This window comes from Pipra filicauda, unplaced genomic scaffold (assembly GCF_003945595.2).
Source record: "Pipra filicauda isolate LSUMZ 115617 unplaced genomic scaffold, ASM394559v2 scaffold73_size2923735_pilon, whole genome shotgun sequence".
Classification (NCBI taxonomy): Eukaryota; Metazoa; Chordata; class Aves; order Passeriformes; family Pipridae; genus Pipra; species Pipra filicauda.
Window position 1 is genome coordinate 425,359 of NW_024104909.1, and position 18,113 is coordinate 443,471.

At 49.2% G+C, this 18,113-nt stretch overlaps 1 protein-coding gene and 1 long non-coding RNA gene across 5 annotated transcripts in view; one reads left to right on the forward strand and one right to left on the reverse strand.

Moving 5' to 3' along the window:
- Positions 1 to 7,481: 7,481 nt before the first annotated feature.
- Positions 7,482 to 14,379, reverse strand: LOC113994076. The gene is made up of 3 exons (XR_005566555.1): positions 13,776 to 14,379; positions 12,598 to 12,698; positions 7,482 to 7,750 (listed from the first exon to the last, which is right to left on the reverse strand). It is a non-coding gene; the product is annotated as an uncharacterized LOC113994076 (long non-coding RNA).
- A 160-nt stretch (positions 14,380 to 14,539) lies between these two features.
- The window catches only part of ADCY9 (adenylate cyclase 9), a 97,529-nt gene continuing 93,955 nt past the window's right edge, over positions 14,540 to 18,113 (forward strand). For all 4 annotated transcript variants that reach the window (XR_005566549.1, XR_005566548.1, XM_027750867.2 and 1 more), the window contains exon 1: positions 14,540 to 16,725. Coding sequence is in view for 2 of the 4 variants with exons in the window: in XM_027750867.2 (XP_027606668.1) it covers positions 15,027 to 16,725 (1,699 nt within the window). In the remaining 2 variants the exon portion in view is untranslated. The remainder of the gene's footprint in view (positions 16,726 to 18,113) is intronic.

An 18,113-nucleotide genomic window follows, 5' to 3' on the forward strand; every position in this document is an offset into this window, starting at 1 on the left:
GTGAACTGCTCATTACAACCCTATTCCTGGCCTGTCCATCTGTCTTTCCAACTATCTGTCTCGCTCACTAATCAAAGAAGATTGTTCCAAGAAAGCTGGAAGAAGAGAAGGAATGTCTCACTTGGCTTCCTTCGGAAAGTCTGGAAAAACCGTGGCATCTCGATGTGCGTGAAGGTCTGCCCGGCGAGAAGCACATTTTCCTTCCAAAGCTGCTGCAAAGATGTGAATCATGAGCCGGTAACGCTGCTGGCAGAGCACACACCAATTCCACCGAGACGTGGGGCTGGCAGCGGCTCCGCTGTAATCTCTTGGACGGAAAAGACAAACATTTGTCATCGTGACACTGCTGGGGGAGAGCTGCTGGTGCTGCCGAGAGCCCCGTGGCGGCCGGATTCTGCCTGTGTTCAGGGTGCTCCCCTCAAGGGCAGCGTCCAGCAGGTTTTCCAAAGGTCTCCAGAGCTCCTCAAGCACCAGCCAAGGGGTTTACAGTCCCTTTTGGTTGTCCTCCACAACATCAACCCCTCGGTGGCATCCCTGCATTTCAGGGATGAAAATAACCCTTATCCAATCAGCAGAAAAGGAGCAAAACCCTTTGGAAAGGTCTGCTGGGAGCTGGAGGCAGCCCTGGTGCTCTGCCTGCTGCATGCTGGAGGTGACCCTGTGCCACCATCCCCATCCAGCCTGACCCCTGCTGTCCCCACGCACCCAAGGCTGGGGCCAACCCCCACCCAAAATGTCCTGTGCTGCAATTGCAAGACCCCAGTAGCCGTGGCATGTTTATGAAGCCACTCCCTCCCTCCCCAGATGGTCACAAATATCTGCCTACCTGGTTGTCTACCCCAGAGCTGGGGCTGCCACCTTCCCTGCTGGCAGCAGATGCCTGAACACAGCTCCCAGAGCAAACAAAACACCCTTTCCATGCAAGTCCCTCCTTTTTGGGACTTTGGAGCTTTGTGCAGCACCGAGAACTCCCTGGCTCGCCCTGACCCCAGCCCTCCAGCATCCCTCCCAAGACAGAGGCTGGGCTCAGTTCCACCACCACTTCCCTGCTCAGAGTCAGAAGAGTTGCAACACTGAGCGTGGATGTGCAGAGTGTGCCTTCAGGACATGTCCCACCTCAAACCAGAGCACTGCAGCCACTTTGGGTCTGCAGAGAGCCCCAAAATCAACACATTTTCCCCAAGATGTGTATGTGCAGGACACTGAACCAGGGAGGTAAAATCAGGGAGGTAAATCAGTAAAAGCTGTGTCTTGAAGAACATGCAGGGGCTTTGGACCCCCTGCCCTCCTCCGTGATACCCACAGAAATGTGGAATCATTACTGTTGGAAAAGCTCTCTAAGATCATCAAGTCCAACAGTTCTCCCAGCACTCCCAAAGCCACCACTAAACCGTGTCCCCAAGTGCCACACCCACACATCTCCACTGGAGGAGGATTTGCACACCCAAAATTGGGGTTTGCATGTGACATCAGCGCTTCCCAGAGGAGACAGGGTGAGGGATGGGGAGCGAGCCCACTTCTGGGGCTGCCTGCCTTGGGAAGAGCCTTGGGCTGGGGAACAGGGATGTCCCAAAGGATTGCCTGCTTGAAGGAGATGGGTAAAGCCTGGACATTGGCCCCAAGGGGTCACCATTCGCTTTAGTACACCTGGGTGACATTCAGGGCAAGAGGAGAGGAGCCAGGGCAGCCCAGAGCCCTGGGAAGGGGATTTTCACCCCAGGAAGGGGATTTTTAACCCATGGAGTGTCCAGAATATGTCATCCCTGCAAAATGGGGGGATGGAGGGCTGGTGAGCCAGGGCCTGGAGTGTCCCTCAAAGTGGACAAGAGGCCAGAGGGATGGCAGGGTGCTGACATGCTGCTGTCACCAGCCAGGAGCTGGGGCAGCCAGTGAATTCCTGCAGTTGTTATATGGATATCCAGCATTCCCACATGGGTTAGTGCATTCAGCTGCTCCTTCTCTAACACACTCATTAGTGGTCATTTAATTACAGGATGCAAAAACGAGCTGTTCCAAAACACTCCTGTACCTATGGAAAACACGTAATGAGCAATCAGTGCTGCTAATGAGAGAGGGAGTTGTGGTACCAATAACAGGAGAAATCCACCAGTATCCCTGCAATCCTGCCATCCACCCTAACCCAGCCGGCCTGCTGTGACCTGGAATCATCCCAGCAGCCTTTTGGGGCAGAGGGAGGGAAAATGGCATGTGGGTGAGTGAGCTGGTGGTCAGTGGCCGTTTCCTACACCTGGGAGCAACATGGGGTGTCCAAACCCACCCATATTCCCAGCAAAGGCTGCCAGAGGCAATGGGAAGTGAGTGCCAGTGCCACCACCACTTCAGCTCTGGATCGAAATTCAGCAGCACAGGGAAGCCCTTTGCTTCTTTGCAACTCTCCAGTGCCACTGGCCTGGAGATGGGAGTTAATGGGCTGAACATGAGAACCGAGTGCTCCCGGGGCAGGGAACGCTGCCGGCTCCTTCCCAGTAGCTGTGATTAATTGTTGTTAATATTAAATTCAGCACTTTTATGCAGGACGCAGAAGTGCTTAGGCAGAAGCCCAGCTCCTGTCCTACCTGTCACTAAAAACACTGCAATTAAGCTCTAGTGGAAGGAAATACAAGTAAACGCATCCTCTGTAAGTGGCTTCAGCTTTCCATGGACATCTGTGTCCCCCGTTTCCTCTTCGGCTGGCCGAGCCGCTTCTGTTTTCCCTCTTCCCATGACCCATATGTTGCTTTTTCTCCTTAATCCTGCCCACAGCTCCCAACAGTGAGGGCCAGAGCAGGGAGGAAAGGAGCCTCAGCTGCCTCTGACCCATTGCCACTGATGGAAAGTTCATGTCAGCTGCAGCTGCAGCCTCAGCCGTGGCCAAAATCCAGGCTGTGCACTGGGTACCTGCTCACCTAGTTGGACCCAATGCTGCTTTTGCTCCTTTCCATGGGCAGAAATCCAAACGCTCGGTGCTTTCTGTGTGATGAAGGGGTGCCATTGCCCCAATAACAAACTATTTCCACCTTGCAGTGGGTCTGGATGGGATTTTCAGCAGCTGAGACGGGTCAGCCCAAGCCAGAGGACACCAAGAGGAGCTGTGGTGGGGGGAGCTGAAGGGAGACCCTCTTCTGCCTCTCCCACAAGACTGATGGAATTGCAAAGTGACCAGAAGCTGTGGCTGAAATTTAGGTAATGCCAAGAGAGGCAGGTGGGAGTGACAACAATGAAAAGCCAGGTATATCAGGTCATGGCGTGTCCTGTGCTGCTGTTCCTTACTCAGAAAGGCCTTAAAGCCCAGACATTGCCTGGGGAAAGGCAAAAAATCCCAAGTAAGACTCAGGGCGAGGGAGCTGGAGATACAAATGGGCAGCAAGGAAAAATAAACCCTGTGTCAAGGACAATACTGGTGCCAGGAATAATACACTGAAAATTTTGGACCTGGTGGGATCATGTGAAAGGTGCCCAGAGCTGTGAAGAATGTGTGTAGAATCACAGAGGGTCAGGAGGGATGGGGGGGGCACTAGGCCTGCCTAAATCTGGGGTAGATCTGGGGCTCTGGCAGCCACAGAGCCCGGCCAGCTGAGGACAGGGCAGGTGGGGATGGCCGAGCAGCGGGATGGAATGTGAGGATTGCAGGAATGCCCCGCGCTGGGCGGCAAAGAGCGATGACAACAGTGCCCACACCGCGGCTCTGGCCACGGCCCCGGGCTCTGCCGAGGAGGGAAAGGTTTCGCCAGGACCACAGGGACACGGGGGGGTTTCCCCTTTTGCTTGCAAACGTCGTCGTCACGTATATAAACAGAAAACGCCAAGATGTGAGTCAGCACAAGGGCAGTTTGGCTCCTGCGCAAGAACAGCCTGAGAAATGGTGGAAAGAGTTTGAAGGGGAGGTTTACTCTTGTTTCAGAGGTTTCAACAAGTAGTTTCATGACAGGTTCAATATGCACCCCTGATATACAAGAAAAAATAGTTTTAAAAATTTTAAAAAACTTATAAAACAATTTTTTTTTTCAATTAGTTGCTTCCTATTGATGAGGGGATACCTTTCAGTCTCAGCGAGTGGCCAAACATACTTTTAGCTTTGACATACATCAGAGAGCAGAAAGAAATGCAGGCAGTGTCTTCAGGTGAGCAGTAGATTCAAATTATATAAAGGTGGTGGGTTTTTTTAGTAGCTGCTGAAAAAGTTTCGTGGCCCAGTGCTGTGATCCAGCACAACAAAAGGTCCTATTCACACAAGGGAGCGGATCTGAGACTGCCTCAGGAATCTTAATTCCTGAATTTCTCACCTTTTTTTTTCTTCAAACATAAAGGATCCCAATGAACCAATTAAGGAGATCTTGACATGATGGTTTTTTTCTGATAAAAATGCTACAGTTTGGACTCTGTTCTATAAACACTCTGGCCTTCACTTTTATCTCCAGGTGTGAATAATCCCATGAGGGTCAGCAAGCCAACCATGGATATAAAGTAAGGCACATGTGAAAAGTGTCTGCAGGATTGAGGCCAGTGATTGCAAAACAGTTTAAACTATAATCCTCCATTTTCATTAGTTTATTGAAAAAGTTCTGCTGTGGGCTTGAAATCCTTCCTGTTTTGTTGAGCCAAAGGTGATTTTTCTCCCCAGGCAGTCTGAGCACAAACCTTCCCACTGGTTTTGAGTTGTCAGGCTTCAAAAATCCCATTTCCCACTAGGGACATTCTGCCCTTTTCATTGAGAGAACTCAACATCGACATCTATTGTGTAAATAAAGCTAATTAAAGACAGTTATTACTTGCTGGACATAAAAGTCCTCCAACCCCACAGTCCAGTAGATTTGGCTGCTTTTGCTAAATGAAGCTTTGAGCTCTCCCTATGCTGCAGAAACAGTAAATACAACATTTTCAGCTTACTAAGAGGTTTCTTCAGCCCTGCTTGCATTTTCTTTAATATTTCAGGTTTTAAAAAAGGGAGCTTTTTCAGCACACATTGTTTGCCACACCTTTGCCTTGACATGCAGGAGGTGGATGGGGCAGCCCAGAACATCCCTGCTGTCAGCAACAAAAGGCACTGGGAGCATCCTGCATTCCTGTGTGTTCATTTCTCAGCCTAAAATAAAATTGAAATAAGACTTTGGGCCAAAAACTCGACCTCTTCAACCTCTTCTAGGATGCAGAGTGGGCAGAGGTGGTGGGCTCCAGGCAGTGACCACCTGAAGCTTTGTCCTGTTGAGGAGAGAAACGTCCTCCCACTAAGCTCTCACTGCCGTGTGTTGCCTTTCTGGGCAAAATCAAGGCTGTAATTCCGTGTCGCTGAAATTTCCGTGGTCAGTTCTTGTCTAAGGGAAGAGGGGAGTTCTGGGCTGGTTTGCAGTCAGGAGGAAGTCAGGAACATAACAATCTCTCCAAGAGCCCTGCCCACATTTCTGGCTTGGAAAAAGGAGTTTGAGGTTGCAGCAAAGTGATGGACTCAGCACCTCCTGCTCTGGTGGGTAAGACAGGGCAGGAGGAAAGATCTGGTTAAAAATCAACACACCTCCACTCCAAGTGTCTCTAAAGGAGTCCACAGGCCTTGACTGTGAACTGAACACAATGAGAAAAGGAATCGAGAGACCCAGATTAAGAACAAATCCTTCATTAAGGGCTTAACTGGTCCACATAAAAAAAGCAAACATGGCAATCGTTGTTTGGGCTGTAATAGAACAAGATTTAATATGTGTTACAACCGTGTAAAGGGGAAGGGAATATTTTCCCTGGTTGTCCACAGGCCAAAGCTGAGGAAGGAAGTGAAACAAGGATGGTAAAAGAGGAGAAAGGAGAAGACAGGAAAAAGCCACTTAGCACAATAAATCTGCTTCTCAGCCCTCACTTCCCTGGTGCATGGCTGGGGCCTTTTCTCTTTCTCTGAACACACGTCTCCGTCTCCCAAAATCATGGCAGGGACTCACAGGAGTGTGGAACATCCTTCAGCTGAAGATGGTGGCATATTTTACTTTAATTTTTCAGCTTTGTAGCTTATTTAGGAGCAGGTTCTTCAGGCACACAGGAATTTAACATTAATAACTGAGATGTTTTGACTGGATGCATAAGAAACACAATCTGCTTGTTTGTTTGTTTGTTCATACTGAAGAAATTTCAGCTCCTGGTTTTGTTTTCCAAGTGTTCTGGGAATTCCCAAATTAACAGACAAGACGTGGAACAGTTTCAGGTGTGAGGTGACAAGATGGGGTCACACACAGTAGCATGGCCTGCATCAAATTCCCCTTTGAGATATCCTTTGGTAAATAACTCATCTCTCTGACTCCACCACAACAATCTCTGAGCAGTTCTCGCAGGGACAAACCACGCAGAGCCTCTGGAAGCTGGAGGGAACTTTTGGTGGGAAACTGCAGAAAAGCCTGTCATGGGATTTTTCCTGCCTGTGTCATTAAGAGTTTAACATGTGCCACGAAGCACGAGGGTTATTTGATTTTTGCCTATCAACAGTGACTCCCCTTAACCCAATTCAAGGAGATTCCTGGTTTATAAAAGGATTAGGGCCCCATTCCTAAGGCCTGGTTACATTTAGCCAGTAAATGCTGGACTGTGGCGTTTCTCCCTTCGCGACCTTTCACTGTGTTCTGTGTGCCCTTTTCACCAAACACTGGCTGCGTTTTCAGTTCCCAGAGCTGTTATTCCCCCTTCCCTGTGGAAGCAGCCATTCCCTCCTACCTCTGTCAAAAGGTATTTAATGTATCTGCCTCATCCACAACCAGCAGGACCCAGACCTGAGCGAGTTCACCCTTTATTTCCACAATACACTGCAGTTGTCAGGGCAGCACCATAGGTAAAAATGCCTGGGAGATGTGATCACCACCACAGCCAAAGTGTTAGGTTTTAATGTTCTCAGTAACATTTTCTTACCAATTTTTTTCCCCCTGAAAACAGAACTAGGCACGTGGCAGAAACATGCATTCACCCTCAGTTTTAAACATGATTTTTGGGAAGGTGTTTGCTCTCACACTAAATCTGGTCTAGGGGAGGGTGTCCCTGCCCATGGCAGGGGGTTAGAACCAGATGATCTTTATGATCCCTTCCAACTCAAGCCATTCCATGATTCTTTGATTCTACAAATTACCCTGTATGACTTTTTCTTGTTTCATCAACATCTCAAGCCTACCACCACAGCAACAAATTGAAATAAGGACTGGTTCCAGTGTTGGCAGACAGGAGAAGTGAGCTTTTTCCAAGCTTAAGAACAAAAGCGTGTAAAAAATTTTCTTAAATACAAACTAAAAATTGACACAATAGCTTCTCAATGCCTTCCACTTCATACCTGTCACATCACTGCTGAATTTTTTGGATATATCTGCTCTGATTGGAGTACTGGAAGTCATCTATCTTCCTGGACAGAACCAGAGTTGCAGCCAAAGAAATGAAATCCCAGGTATAGGTGAGAAAAATGCTCTCCTCTACCTTTTTTTTGGGGGGGGGGGGGAGGGAGAAATAAAGGCACCAAAAATCCAGTATTACTGAGTTCTGTTATTGGGGTTTTTTTAATTCTGGCACCCACAGGGCAGAATGACAGATCTGTGGTTAAAATAGAGCCAGGAAAAGAGCAAGTGAGTCTATTCAGGGATGCATTTGGGAACACTCTGCTTGGCTCAGACAGCGATGGCTCTCACCAGATCCATTCCCAGCTCGGCCGGGCTCGGGGTCACCTTTCCATTGCGGATCAACCGAGACGAGGGATCAAGTCGCAAAAATGCCACAGCAACTCCCTCTTCTTCCTAGAAACCTAAATTTAAAAAGTGCTTGGTGCACACATAGCAGATGTTTCAAGAAGTTTTACCCTGTGTAATTCCTTGCAATTCCTTGGCGGGGGTTTTCTGTGGGTTTGCAGCAGGTCTTTCCCCCAAACCCGTGGTGTGTGCACGAGGTGACTGCAGAACCCTGGAATTGTGCCTGAAAATCCTCATTTCTGCCACTTTTCAGCTGAATAACCCAAAACACTAAATATAAAATGTGTTGCAATTTGCAACTGCGCTATTGCAAAAATCAGAAAATGGTAAAATTGCGTGTTGCAACATTCACACCTATTGCAGAAACAACTTTTTTTTTTTCAAATCTCTACAGTTTCCTTCATAATTCTGCAGGAAATTCCTGTACCGAGGGTCACCCTAGGAGGAATCCTGCCTGCAAGGTTATATGAATACTTTAGACTTAGTTTAGAATAATTTACTTTTTAAATTGTAATAATACAAATTACTTTTGCTGCTCCTGTAAAAGCTCCCCTTTCCATCAGGGTCTTCCCACACAAACTGCTATGAAGACAAGTTGGCTAAATAAGTGAGCTGTGAGAATGAAAAGGTTTTATTTTCTGCTCCTCCTTGGCTTCATAAACCTTATTTTGCAAGATCCTGTAAGGTGTGATGTTATACAGGTGGAGGAGCATCAAGGCACAGGGGAACAGCACATGGGCATCCAGCCCTTCTTTCAGAGGAGATAGAGGGAAAGCTTCCAGAGAAAGTAAAATACAACAGGACTTTGCCTGAGATAAAGGTTTGTTTCCCTCAGTAATGGTTGCATATCCCACCTGCACAGGGTTTGAGAGAGGTTACTGGGTTTTGTCTGCCCAAAGGGAAAACGAGGAGCACTCATGGGAAGGGGGCACAAGCAAGTGCTGCTTGACAGACCCCTGAAGCTTCATTTTGAACGGGTGTCCTTCTGCAGAGCACCAAAAATTATGGATGCTACACGTGCAAGAGGAAAAGCTGCCCGGCTTGAGAAGGGCAAATGTGAATGGCCTGACCTGGAGACACAGAAACTCCTCCCTAATTTAATCACATAAGGACTACTTTTATATTGCCTTTTCACTCCCTTCCATGAAGTCTTCCCGACGACTTTAAGTGTCATTTCCCACTATTTGACTGCAGCTCTTGGTCATTTTCACTGTTTTTTTGCTATTTTATGCTGGGCTATAAAGTGGAGTTACAGCATGGCAGCGGGAGTGACTCAACTCTACCTTGGGAATGCTGGATGAGCACCACTGTAGCTGATCTCTAGTCAGTGTTTTAGAGCTTCTACCCTGTCTTCTTGCCCTCATTTCTTAATGACTTAAGACTTGGCTTCAGCTTGGTTGTAGCCTGTCCCTTGTCTCCCTAATTTGAATGTCCTGAGAAGCTGCAAGTAGCTGGAGCAGGAGCTTGATGCTGACTTGAGGGGACACGAGCGACTGCCACTTGTACAGCCCTTCTCCTGCTCTTTACTCCTCTGTACTTCCACACCCACACAGTCCCACTCACAGCAACACGAACACTCCTGTTTTGAGTCAGAAAATGCCTTCTTATTTCCCTTTCTTTTTTTAAAGAAGCAGAGTGTCACACAAGTCCCTCCATTGAGTGTTCACAGCTATAAAAGCCCGTTAGATGAGGCTGTATTTGCAGGCAACAGTGGGACTTCCTCTCTTCGGAAATGGAGCAACTTTCTATTTTGGGCTGTGCTGACTCAAGGGTGAGGTACCCAAGCTGATTCAGCAGCTTGGCAAGCCAGGAGAACTTCTGGTTATGAACAGGATGAACAATAAATTTTAAGTTTGTCTTCGTCTTACAGAAATGTATATTTGAGTGAAGCCACCTCCTGGTGGCAGACATTTTGCCAAACAAGCAGAATATTCTGCATTGCTTTCAGCATAAAGACCTCTCCAATGAAACAACCATAAAGCCTGCAAGTAAAATCCTGGTCCCACAGGAGCCAGAGATTCCCACTCAGCCAGACCAGGATTTATCCTCCCTCTTGAGTCACATAAAAAGATCCAATTCACATAAAAAGGTCTTCTACTGCTTACTCACTTATTTTATCTGTGCATCTGGTATACAAAATTGTCTCAGTAACATGAATAAGTTGAACAGCAATTTCAGAAGGATGAAAGCACACGACACAAAACCAACCTGGCCGCTGTGAGGAAGTGAGAAGAACGCACCACCCACTTACTCAGCTTCCGTGGCTTCGTATGGAAAAGATGTCCTTGTGCTCTTCTGCTATGGAAAAATGAGATAAGCACTGTGATACTTGAACAATCTTAAAAAGCACGGAGCAGGAACAACGTTTCACAATATTTTCTAATGTTTGCCTGTTAATCTGTGAACAGAAGTCAGAAAATCTGGTGGGTTTTGTTTTTTTTAATGAGTTCTTTCACCTAGAGGTTACCAGGACTCAAAACAAAGCTTGCAATGAATGCTGCACGTGTCCACAAGGATGAAGACAGAGAAGTTTGTAAGAAAGTGAGATGTTGCCATTTATTAAGGTAAGAAAGGAGGGAACGGGGCATCCGAGCTGTCTCCCTTGAATCTGTGTGATGGTCAAAACAGATTTTAACATATTTGCCTCCAATATTTATGCTGTTTCCAGATAGGATCAATAGTCCATGACGCCTGTTCTTTCAGGCTGCAAGTTTTCCTTTGACAGCACACAATGAAAGCTGCAAACTTCTTAATAGTATTCCTCCTCCCCAGCTCCACCAACCACGCCGGCATCAAGACACGCCGTTGTTCCAGCCAGCAGTTCCCATGTCATATTCTTCTGCCTCGTGAAGGCGGTTTGTGAAGTCTAAAAAAGCATCATGTGGGTTGTCACATTTCAGAACCCCCTAAATAACTCCGTGTGGCTCCATCAGATAAGCGGCGAAGCACAATATTATGAACGTCAAACAAGAGCTCATCATTAGAGCTGACAAAGCTGTGCCTCCGAGAGGAGAAGTGAACTCAGTTCTCTAGACTAAATATGTATATCAGTGGCATGAAGCTAAGAGAACTCTGCAAGTAGGATTTGTATTTGCCCAGCTACTGCTCTGTAAAGTATCTCCTCTAACCCGGTCCCTGAGAAAGGAAACCAGTCACAGAGTACTTTGGAAGGGTGGTCAGAATTCTCCACAGGAGACCAGCACAACCCAGGCCAGAAGGAACCCAAGACTCAAAAGCCAGACTGTGTGGAGGCTCCCAGCACTACCAGGATGTGCTCAGCGTGGTTGCTAAGAAAGTGATCCAAAGGAAGCATCTTCCTTGAAGGATGCTACAGACATTATCCCCTGAGGCACTGCCTTAGAGGGGAATATAATACTGCCTGTATTATCTAATAGTGTGGGGTTAAACTCCTCCTGGATAAAAACAAACCAGAAGGTGGTGGGGGGTAATAATGGATACAACTTCAAACCACTTCTTGCCCTCTAAAACAAACCTTACTCACGCTTCATGTAAATCCAAGCATCACTGGCATTTCTTGTTTGCTGCTTATATGTATTTTTTCTTGAGTTCAACAGAGAAAAAAAATCATGATAAAAACAAAGTCAAGTTAAAAATTCAGTCTTTCAGGAGACAGCATTAGGTCTGTCCCAGCCAGAACAGAGCTAATGAAAATGAAGACAAGACAACTGGTCCCCGATGATGGAAACACAATGTGTTTCCATTGAACTTGATAATGAGAGAGGAAGCTGGGGAATGGCTGGGCCAGTAAGTGTTGGGCATCTGTTCCATCCAAAAGATCAAGAGGAGGACCAGGATGGGAGTCTGTGAGTTACAAACCTAATGGGAGCTTCCTTGGGGGAGCAAGGATTCTGAACAACCTCAAAATCCCGATGTGAAGCTCACCAGAGCAGGGTTTGACAGGTCAGATGTCTCCTTCCATCCCACTTCACTCCTTCGAACCAGCGGGGAAAGAGGAACTACTTCATTAGCAGAGATCAAAAGCTGCCTCTGACTAGTAGCCAGACAAAATTTGGGATCATGTGGGTCACTCAGTGAAAACTTGTGATGTAGCCAGTATCTTTGATGTGATTCTGTTTATTCTAAGAACATACAAAGTCCCGCTTTATTGAGCACAGGGGGGAACAAGATACACTTCTCTTGCTTCTCACTGAGCTTTGCTCTTGCCTGTCCTCCTCCTCCTCCTCCTCCTGCACACACGTTGGTCCATGTCCAAAAGATGCACACAGGGAATTCTGTATGAGTGGCATCTCGTGCACCTGAGCTCTCTCTGGGCAGGACACACGCCTGAACCTCCTTCTCCCTGCGCTCACCTATGGCTGCACATACACAACAGCCTCATTTGGAATGAAGGAGCCATTCCACATCCTCAGCCTCATCTCAGGTGAAAACTGAAGCCCAGTCAAGCAAGTTTCAGGCCTCAAACTTCACTACACTCCAGGCAAGCAATATTTTACTTATTTACTGCCTGTGTATTCTCAATCACCCTGGACCAAAGGAACTGAGTGAAGTCATGACTTTGTTGATACCAGAGGGAACACACACATCTTCAGCTGGAGGGAAATGGACCCTGATGTTCTTCTCAACAACATCCTCGCTTAGAAATAATACTGGTGTAAACTATTTTCTGTCCTCCACCATATTTTAGTTCTTCCTAGTTCCTACCTTTTTCAGAGGGTGTTTGGGAAATGGAGCTGACCCAGACTGGCAGTTGAACTCAAAAGCAATAATAATAAGACAAAACCATCATTTTAAAAAGCCTATAAAAATCTATGCTGAAATTTCAGTACCTCTTAAATCTCAAAAGTTCAAATCGCACGATTTCTACAACCACAAAAATCTTACAGATTTACATAACAAAGTGAAAAAACACACATAGTTTCACCTTAAAGTCTTTGCCAATGAGGTCACTTTTTCCACCGCGTCTTTGAATCCTTGGAAGTTGTAGCACTTCTTTAATCCTCCAGATTAAATAAATTCCTCATCCTTTATGAAGTAAAAATGTAACTTAAAGTAAATTAAGATGAATCAATAAAAAGGTTGGACAGAATTTTTAGTAAATTTATCAATTAATAGGCAAGCCCAGGAGGCCATCCTGCCTTTCTGCTCTGTCAGCTCAGGGATTTCTTTCCTCCCAACAGTGTTTATGTAAGAGCCGCATGGAAAGCAGCAGTCACTATAAAATATTGATCAGCTGAGCCATTAGCTGGAATTCAAGAGACAACTGTGTCACAGCAACACCAGAACAAGTACTGCTACTGATTGGAAATTTTTATTATAGATTATTTTGGTATTTGAGCATGTCAGGAAATAAAAATTTCCTCAAAATAGTATTAGTAAAAACATGTGTTATGGCATGGTTAAGGGGAGAAGTAGCATCTTTACAAAGGAGAGGGGAAAAAAGGCAGGTTTCAGTTTCAGTAACTGTGTGGCCACGGATTTTCTATTATGATTTTTGAAAAAGACCATTATGGCTGGAAAAGACCTGCAAGACCACCGAGTCCAGTCTTTGACCCAACACCACCATGCCCACTAAGCCATATCACGAAATGCCACGTCCTCTTGTTTTTTTAACACTTCCAGGGATGGTGACTCCACCACTGCCCTGGGCAGCCCTTCCAATGTTTAATAACCCTTTCTGGAAAGAAATTTCCCCAGTATCCAATCTAAACTTCCCCTGGCATAACTTGAGGCCGTTTCCTCTCATCCCATCCCTTGTTCTCTGGGAGCAGAGCCCGACACCCCCATCCCAGCTCCCCCCTCCTGTCAGGGAGTTGCAGAGAGCGAGAAGGTCCCCCCTGAGTCCCATTTTCTCCAGGCTGAGCACCCCCAGCTCCCTCAGCTGCTCCTGGTGCTCCAGACCCTTTCCCAGCTCTGTTCCCTTCTCCAGACACGCTCCAGTCCAAGTCGTGAGGAGCCCAGAACCATCCCAAGGACTGGAGGGGCCTCAGCCGCGCGCAGCACTGCCCTGGTCCTGCTGGCCACAATATTACTGGTACAAGCCAGGGTGCCTTTGGATTTATTTTATGGAATGGCGCGGTCTTCAGATGAGAAGGGACTTACTGTTTGGGAAGAGGCACTGCAGAACGCAGGACTGCTGGAGTGAAGTGCTTTTCTGGGAAAGGCTCACCTGGAAACCCGTAAATGGGATTCAGGGAAGCAGAAGCCACAGCAGGAAGAACTGGGGCTGGAGATGAGGGGCTGAGAGGGACGAGGTGGGAGCAATTTGGGAGCATCACCTGTGAGCAAGGGTGAGGGACAGAGAGCTGGGAGGGGGAGATGGAGCTGTACCACGAGCACAAACCCCGCGAAGGAGGGAAAGCCACGGGCCATCTGCGAGCAGAGATAATGAAACCGAGGGAGCGGTGCAGGCGAGATAGCGTCAGCCATAAACAAGCGGAGGAGAAAAATAACGCGGCGAGTTTGCAGCAGGGCTCGGGCTGGATTGTTTGGTACAGTGCGTGTTGTCTGCGCACGACAAGTGTCAGCCGGAGGGGAGGGCGGTGGCGGGGGCAGCCCGGGAACCCCGCACCCGGCCCCTCGCTGAGGGCTGTCCCCGCTGAGGGGCCCGCGCGCCTCCTGCCACCCCTCGCTGTCCCGCCGCTCCCTCACGGACGGTCCCACCACCATCGCGCCCGTCCCTCTCTGAGGGGACCGTTCCCCGCCCGCGCCCCTCGCGCTGGGGCGGGAAGTCGGGGGAGAAGGGGGGGCGCGCGCTCCCGCCGCACCGCCGCGCCCTATTGGCGAGCGGGGGCGCGCTCCCGCAGCCCCCCCGCGCCCCCCCCCGCGCCGCGGGGAAGATGGTGGCGGCCGCCTGAGCGCGTCCCAGTGCTCCCCTTCCTCCCCTCAGACAGGCGGGCGGGCGGGCGGAGCGCAGGGGAGCGGTCGCCGCTGCCGTCCCGGCTGGGCGGGCGGTTGAGGGCGGGAGGCGGCCCCTCGTCGGCGGCCGTGAGGGGAGGAAGCGGCGGGGCAGCTGCACCGACATGGAGGAGCGGTCCCCTCCCGGCGGGGGCCCGGCGTCCCCCCCGCGGGGCTGAGCCAGCGGCCCGCCCGCCCCGCGCCTCGGGAGGGCTGCGGGGGAGCGGGGCCAGCGGCGGGCGGCGGCAGCCCCGGCCCCGGCGAGGGGACTATGCGGGGCTGCCACGGCGCGCTGTGTGCGGAGCCCGGCGAGCGGCCGAACGCCGCGGCGCTGCCCGGCCGCCCCTCCGCGGCGAGGACCGGGGGAGACTAGAGGCGACTCTGCGAGGAGCCCGGTGGCTTCGGCAGCCCCTGAGACCCAACTCCGTCGCGGGCTCTTGAGGAGGAATTGACAACATGGCTTCCCCACCGCACCAGCAGCTGCTGCATCACCACAGCACCGAGGTGAGCTGCGACTCCAGCGGGGACAGCAACAGCGTGACGGTGAAAATCAACCCCAAGCAGCACCAGGGCTGCTCCTCTTCCAAGCACTGCAAGTACAGCATCTCCTCCAGCTGCAGCTCGGGGGAGTCGGGGGGCACCCGCCGAGCCGGCGGAGCCGGCGGCGGTGGCTCCGGCCTCCGCCGGCCGAAGAAGCTGCCGCAGCTCTTCGAGAGGGCCTCTTCCAAGTGGTGGAACCCCAAGTTCGACTCCAACAACCTGGAGGAGGCTTGCATGGAGAGATGCTTCCCGCAGACCCAGCGCAGGTTTCGCTATGCCCTCTTCTACATCGGCGTGGCCTGCCTGCTCTGGGGCATCTACTTCGGCGTACACATGAGAGAGAAACAGATTGTTTTCATGGTGCCGGCTCTGTGCTTCCTCCTGGTATGTGTAGCTTTTTTTGTGTTCACTTTCACTAAGACCTACGCCCGCCATTATGTCTGGACTTCGCTGATACTCACCCTCCTGGTGTTTGCTCTGACCCTCGCTCCGCAGTTCCAGGCTCTGAAGCCTGTCTCAGGAAGTGGTGACATGTCCAATCGGACTCCCCCGGCAGATCCCACAGACACATGTCTTTCCCAAGTGGGTAGTTTTTCTATGTGTATCGAAGTGCTCTTGTTGCTTTACACGGTGATGCACTTACCCCTGTATTTAAGCTTGTTTCTGGGACTGTCCTACTCGGTCCTCTTCGAGACATTTGGTTATCACTTCCGCGACGAGAACTGTTTCACACCTCTCGGAGCCGGCGCGGTTTACTGGGAGCTCTTGAGTAAAGCCTTCCTGCACATCTGCATCCATGCCATTGGCATTCATTTATTTATCATGTCCGAAGTCAGATCGAGAAGCACGTTCCTGAAAGTGGGGCAATCCATCATGCATGGAAAAGACTTGGAAGTGGAAAAAGCCCTGAAAGAGAGGATGATTCATTCTGTTATGCCAAGAATAATAGCCGATGACTTAATGAAGCAGGGCGATGATGAAAGTGAAAACTCCATCAAACGTCATTCCACCTCAAGCCCCAAAAACAGGAAGAAGAAGCCCTCCATACAGAAAACCCCCATAATATTCCGTCCTTTTAAAATGCAGCAGATAGAGCAAGTGAGCATTTTGTTCGCAGATATCGTCGGCTTCACGAAAATGAGCGCCAACAAATCAGCCCACGCTCTGGTGGGACTCCTGAACGACCTCTTTGGGCGCTTCGACCGTCTGTGTGAGGACACTAAATGTGAGAAGATCAGCACTTTGGGGGACTGTTACTACTGCGTGGCCGGCTGCCCCGAGCCCCGGCCGGATCACGCGTACTGCTGCATCGAGATGGGCTTGGGCATGATCAGAGCCATCGAGCAGTTCTGCCAGGAGAAGAAAGAAATGGTGAACATGAGAGTCGGTGTTCACACTGGGACGGTCCTGTGTGGCATTTTGGGGATGAGGAGGTTCAAGTTCGATGTGTGGTCCAACGATGTCAATTTGGCCAATCTGATGGAGCAGCTCGGGGTGGCTGGGAAGGTCCATATTTCAGAAGCTACTGCCAAATATTTGGATGATCGTTATGAAATGGAGGATGGGAAGGTGATTGAGCGCGTTGGTCAGAGCGTGGTAGCTGACCAGTTGAAAGGTACGTGCTTTTAGTGGTTTTAATTTGTGCTTGTTTTTCTTTTAGGAGAGAAAATAGTTGTCCCAGTGCCTGCTCTGTGCTTGCTGACTAGCAAATTGAACGTGTTTTACATTTAACTCCCCGTGCTGGTGATCACAGACACCGTGGTAATTACAGAATAAAAGGTGCCACAGAGATAAGTGTGAAATATCTGGGGTACTCAAAACGGGCTTTAAGACTCAGCACTCCTTGTGAGAGTCACCTCGTAGGGATGAGAAGGTTCATGTGTTTGCTGTCTGCGAGAGGTTTTTGTTTTACTGTTGTGTGTCATCCTTTAACTCAGTAAGTAAACTTGTTAATTGACTTCATGCGCCATACAAAGAGCATATGTGTTTTGCAAAATTATGTATATCTGTGAAAAGGTTTTTCTGGCATCGGGAGAGTTGGGACTGCGAAGGCATTTGGGAAAAATGACAGCTGGATTCACAGAAAGAAATGAGCACTGTAGATTTGGCAGTTTGATATGGCAAGTTGTTGCAGTTCGGAGTTAGGCTGGAAAAAGTTACTCAGGTGGCTCAGTGAGCTGGCAGATGCTCTCCTTTCTGCAGCTTGAAGGATTTGGGGATGAAACTGCAAATTTGCCATTTGGAGAAGAAAATGAGGGATCCTTTGGTTCCCCTTGGCTAAGGGTCCGATTTTCATTTTTCTGCAGTGTTCATTTTGAAGTGAAACCCTTGGCTGCTTTCTAGCAGCACTTGGAGGCGTGTGCAGGAGGGTTGTACACGCTGAGGGTTTAATTGTCTCTTTTGTCAGAGCTCTGTCTCTTTGGTTCTGTGCCTTTGTCTCACAGAGAGGTGGTTGTCTGCAGTGGGGAGCTCCCCAAAGTGGGGAGCAGATGGACCAAAATGGGAGTGGAATGTGTGACAAACCCTTTCATGCTATCTCTTGTGTATAAAAATACCCATTTTTTTGAAGTAAGCATGGAAAACCGAGTGCAAGAACCCGAAGGAGTCACAGACAGGCGTCGTGATGGAGGAAGGAGGTATTTGTTGCAACAAACACAAAGGAGGCCGGGCTGGTTGTGGAAAGGTCAGTGAGTAAGGACGTGGGGAGAGCACTGCAGAGCAGTGGCAGCAGCAGTGGCAGCCACTCGCCCCTGGCAGGTGCTTGTTCTGCTGTGACACAAAAACTTATTTTTGGTGAGCTGGCTGTCCACAGGCAGATGGCAACGGGGCTGCAGCGGGAGGCTCACAGGGAGCAACGAGATCCACAGTGACATTGGTGGCTGGAAGCCATAGGATTGAAGCAGATGTGTGTCCCTGGGCTTTGGCTTTCTGTTTAGCTTCTAAAAATACAAATTCAGTTAATTTCTTTGAAAACTGTTGATGCTTTATTTCAGTGGGAGTGTG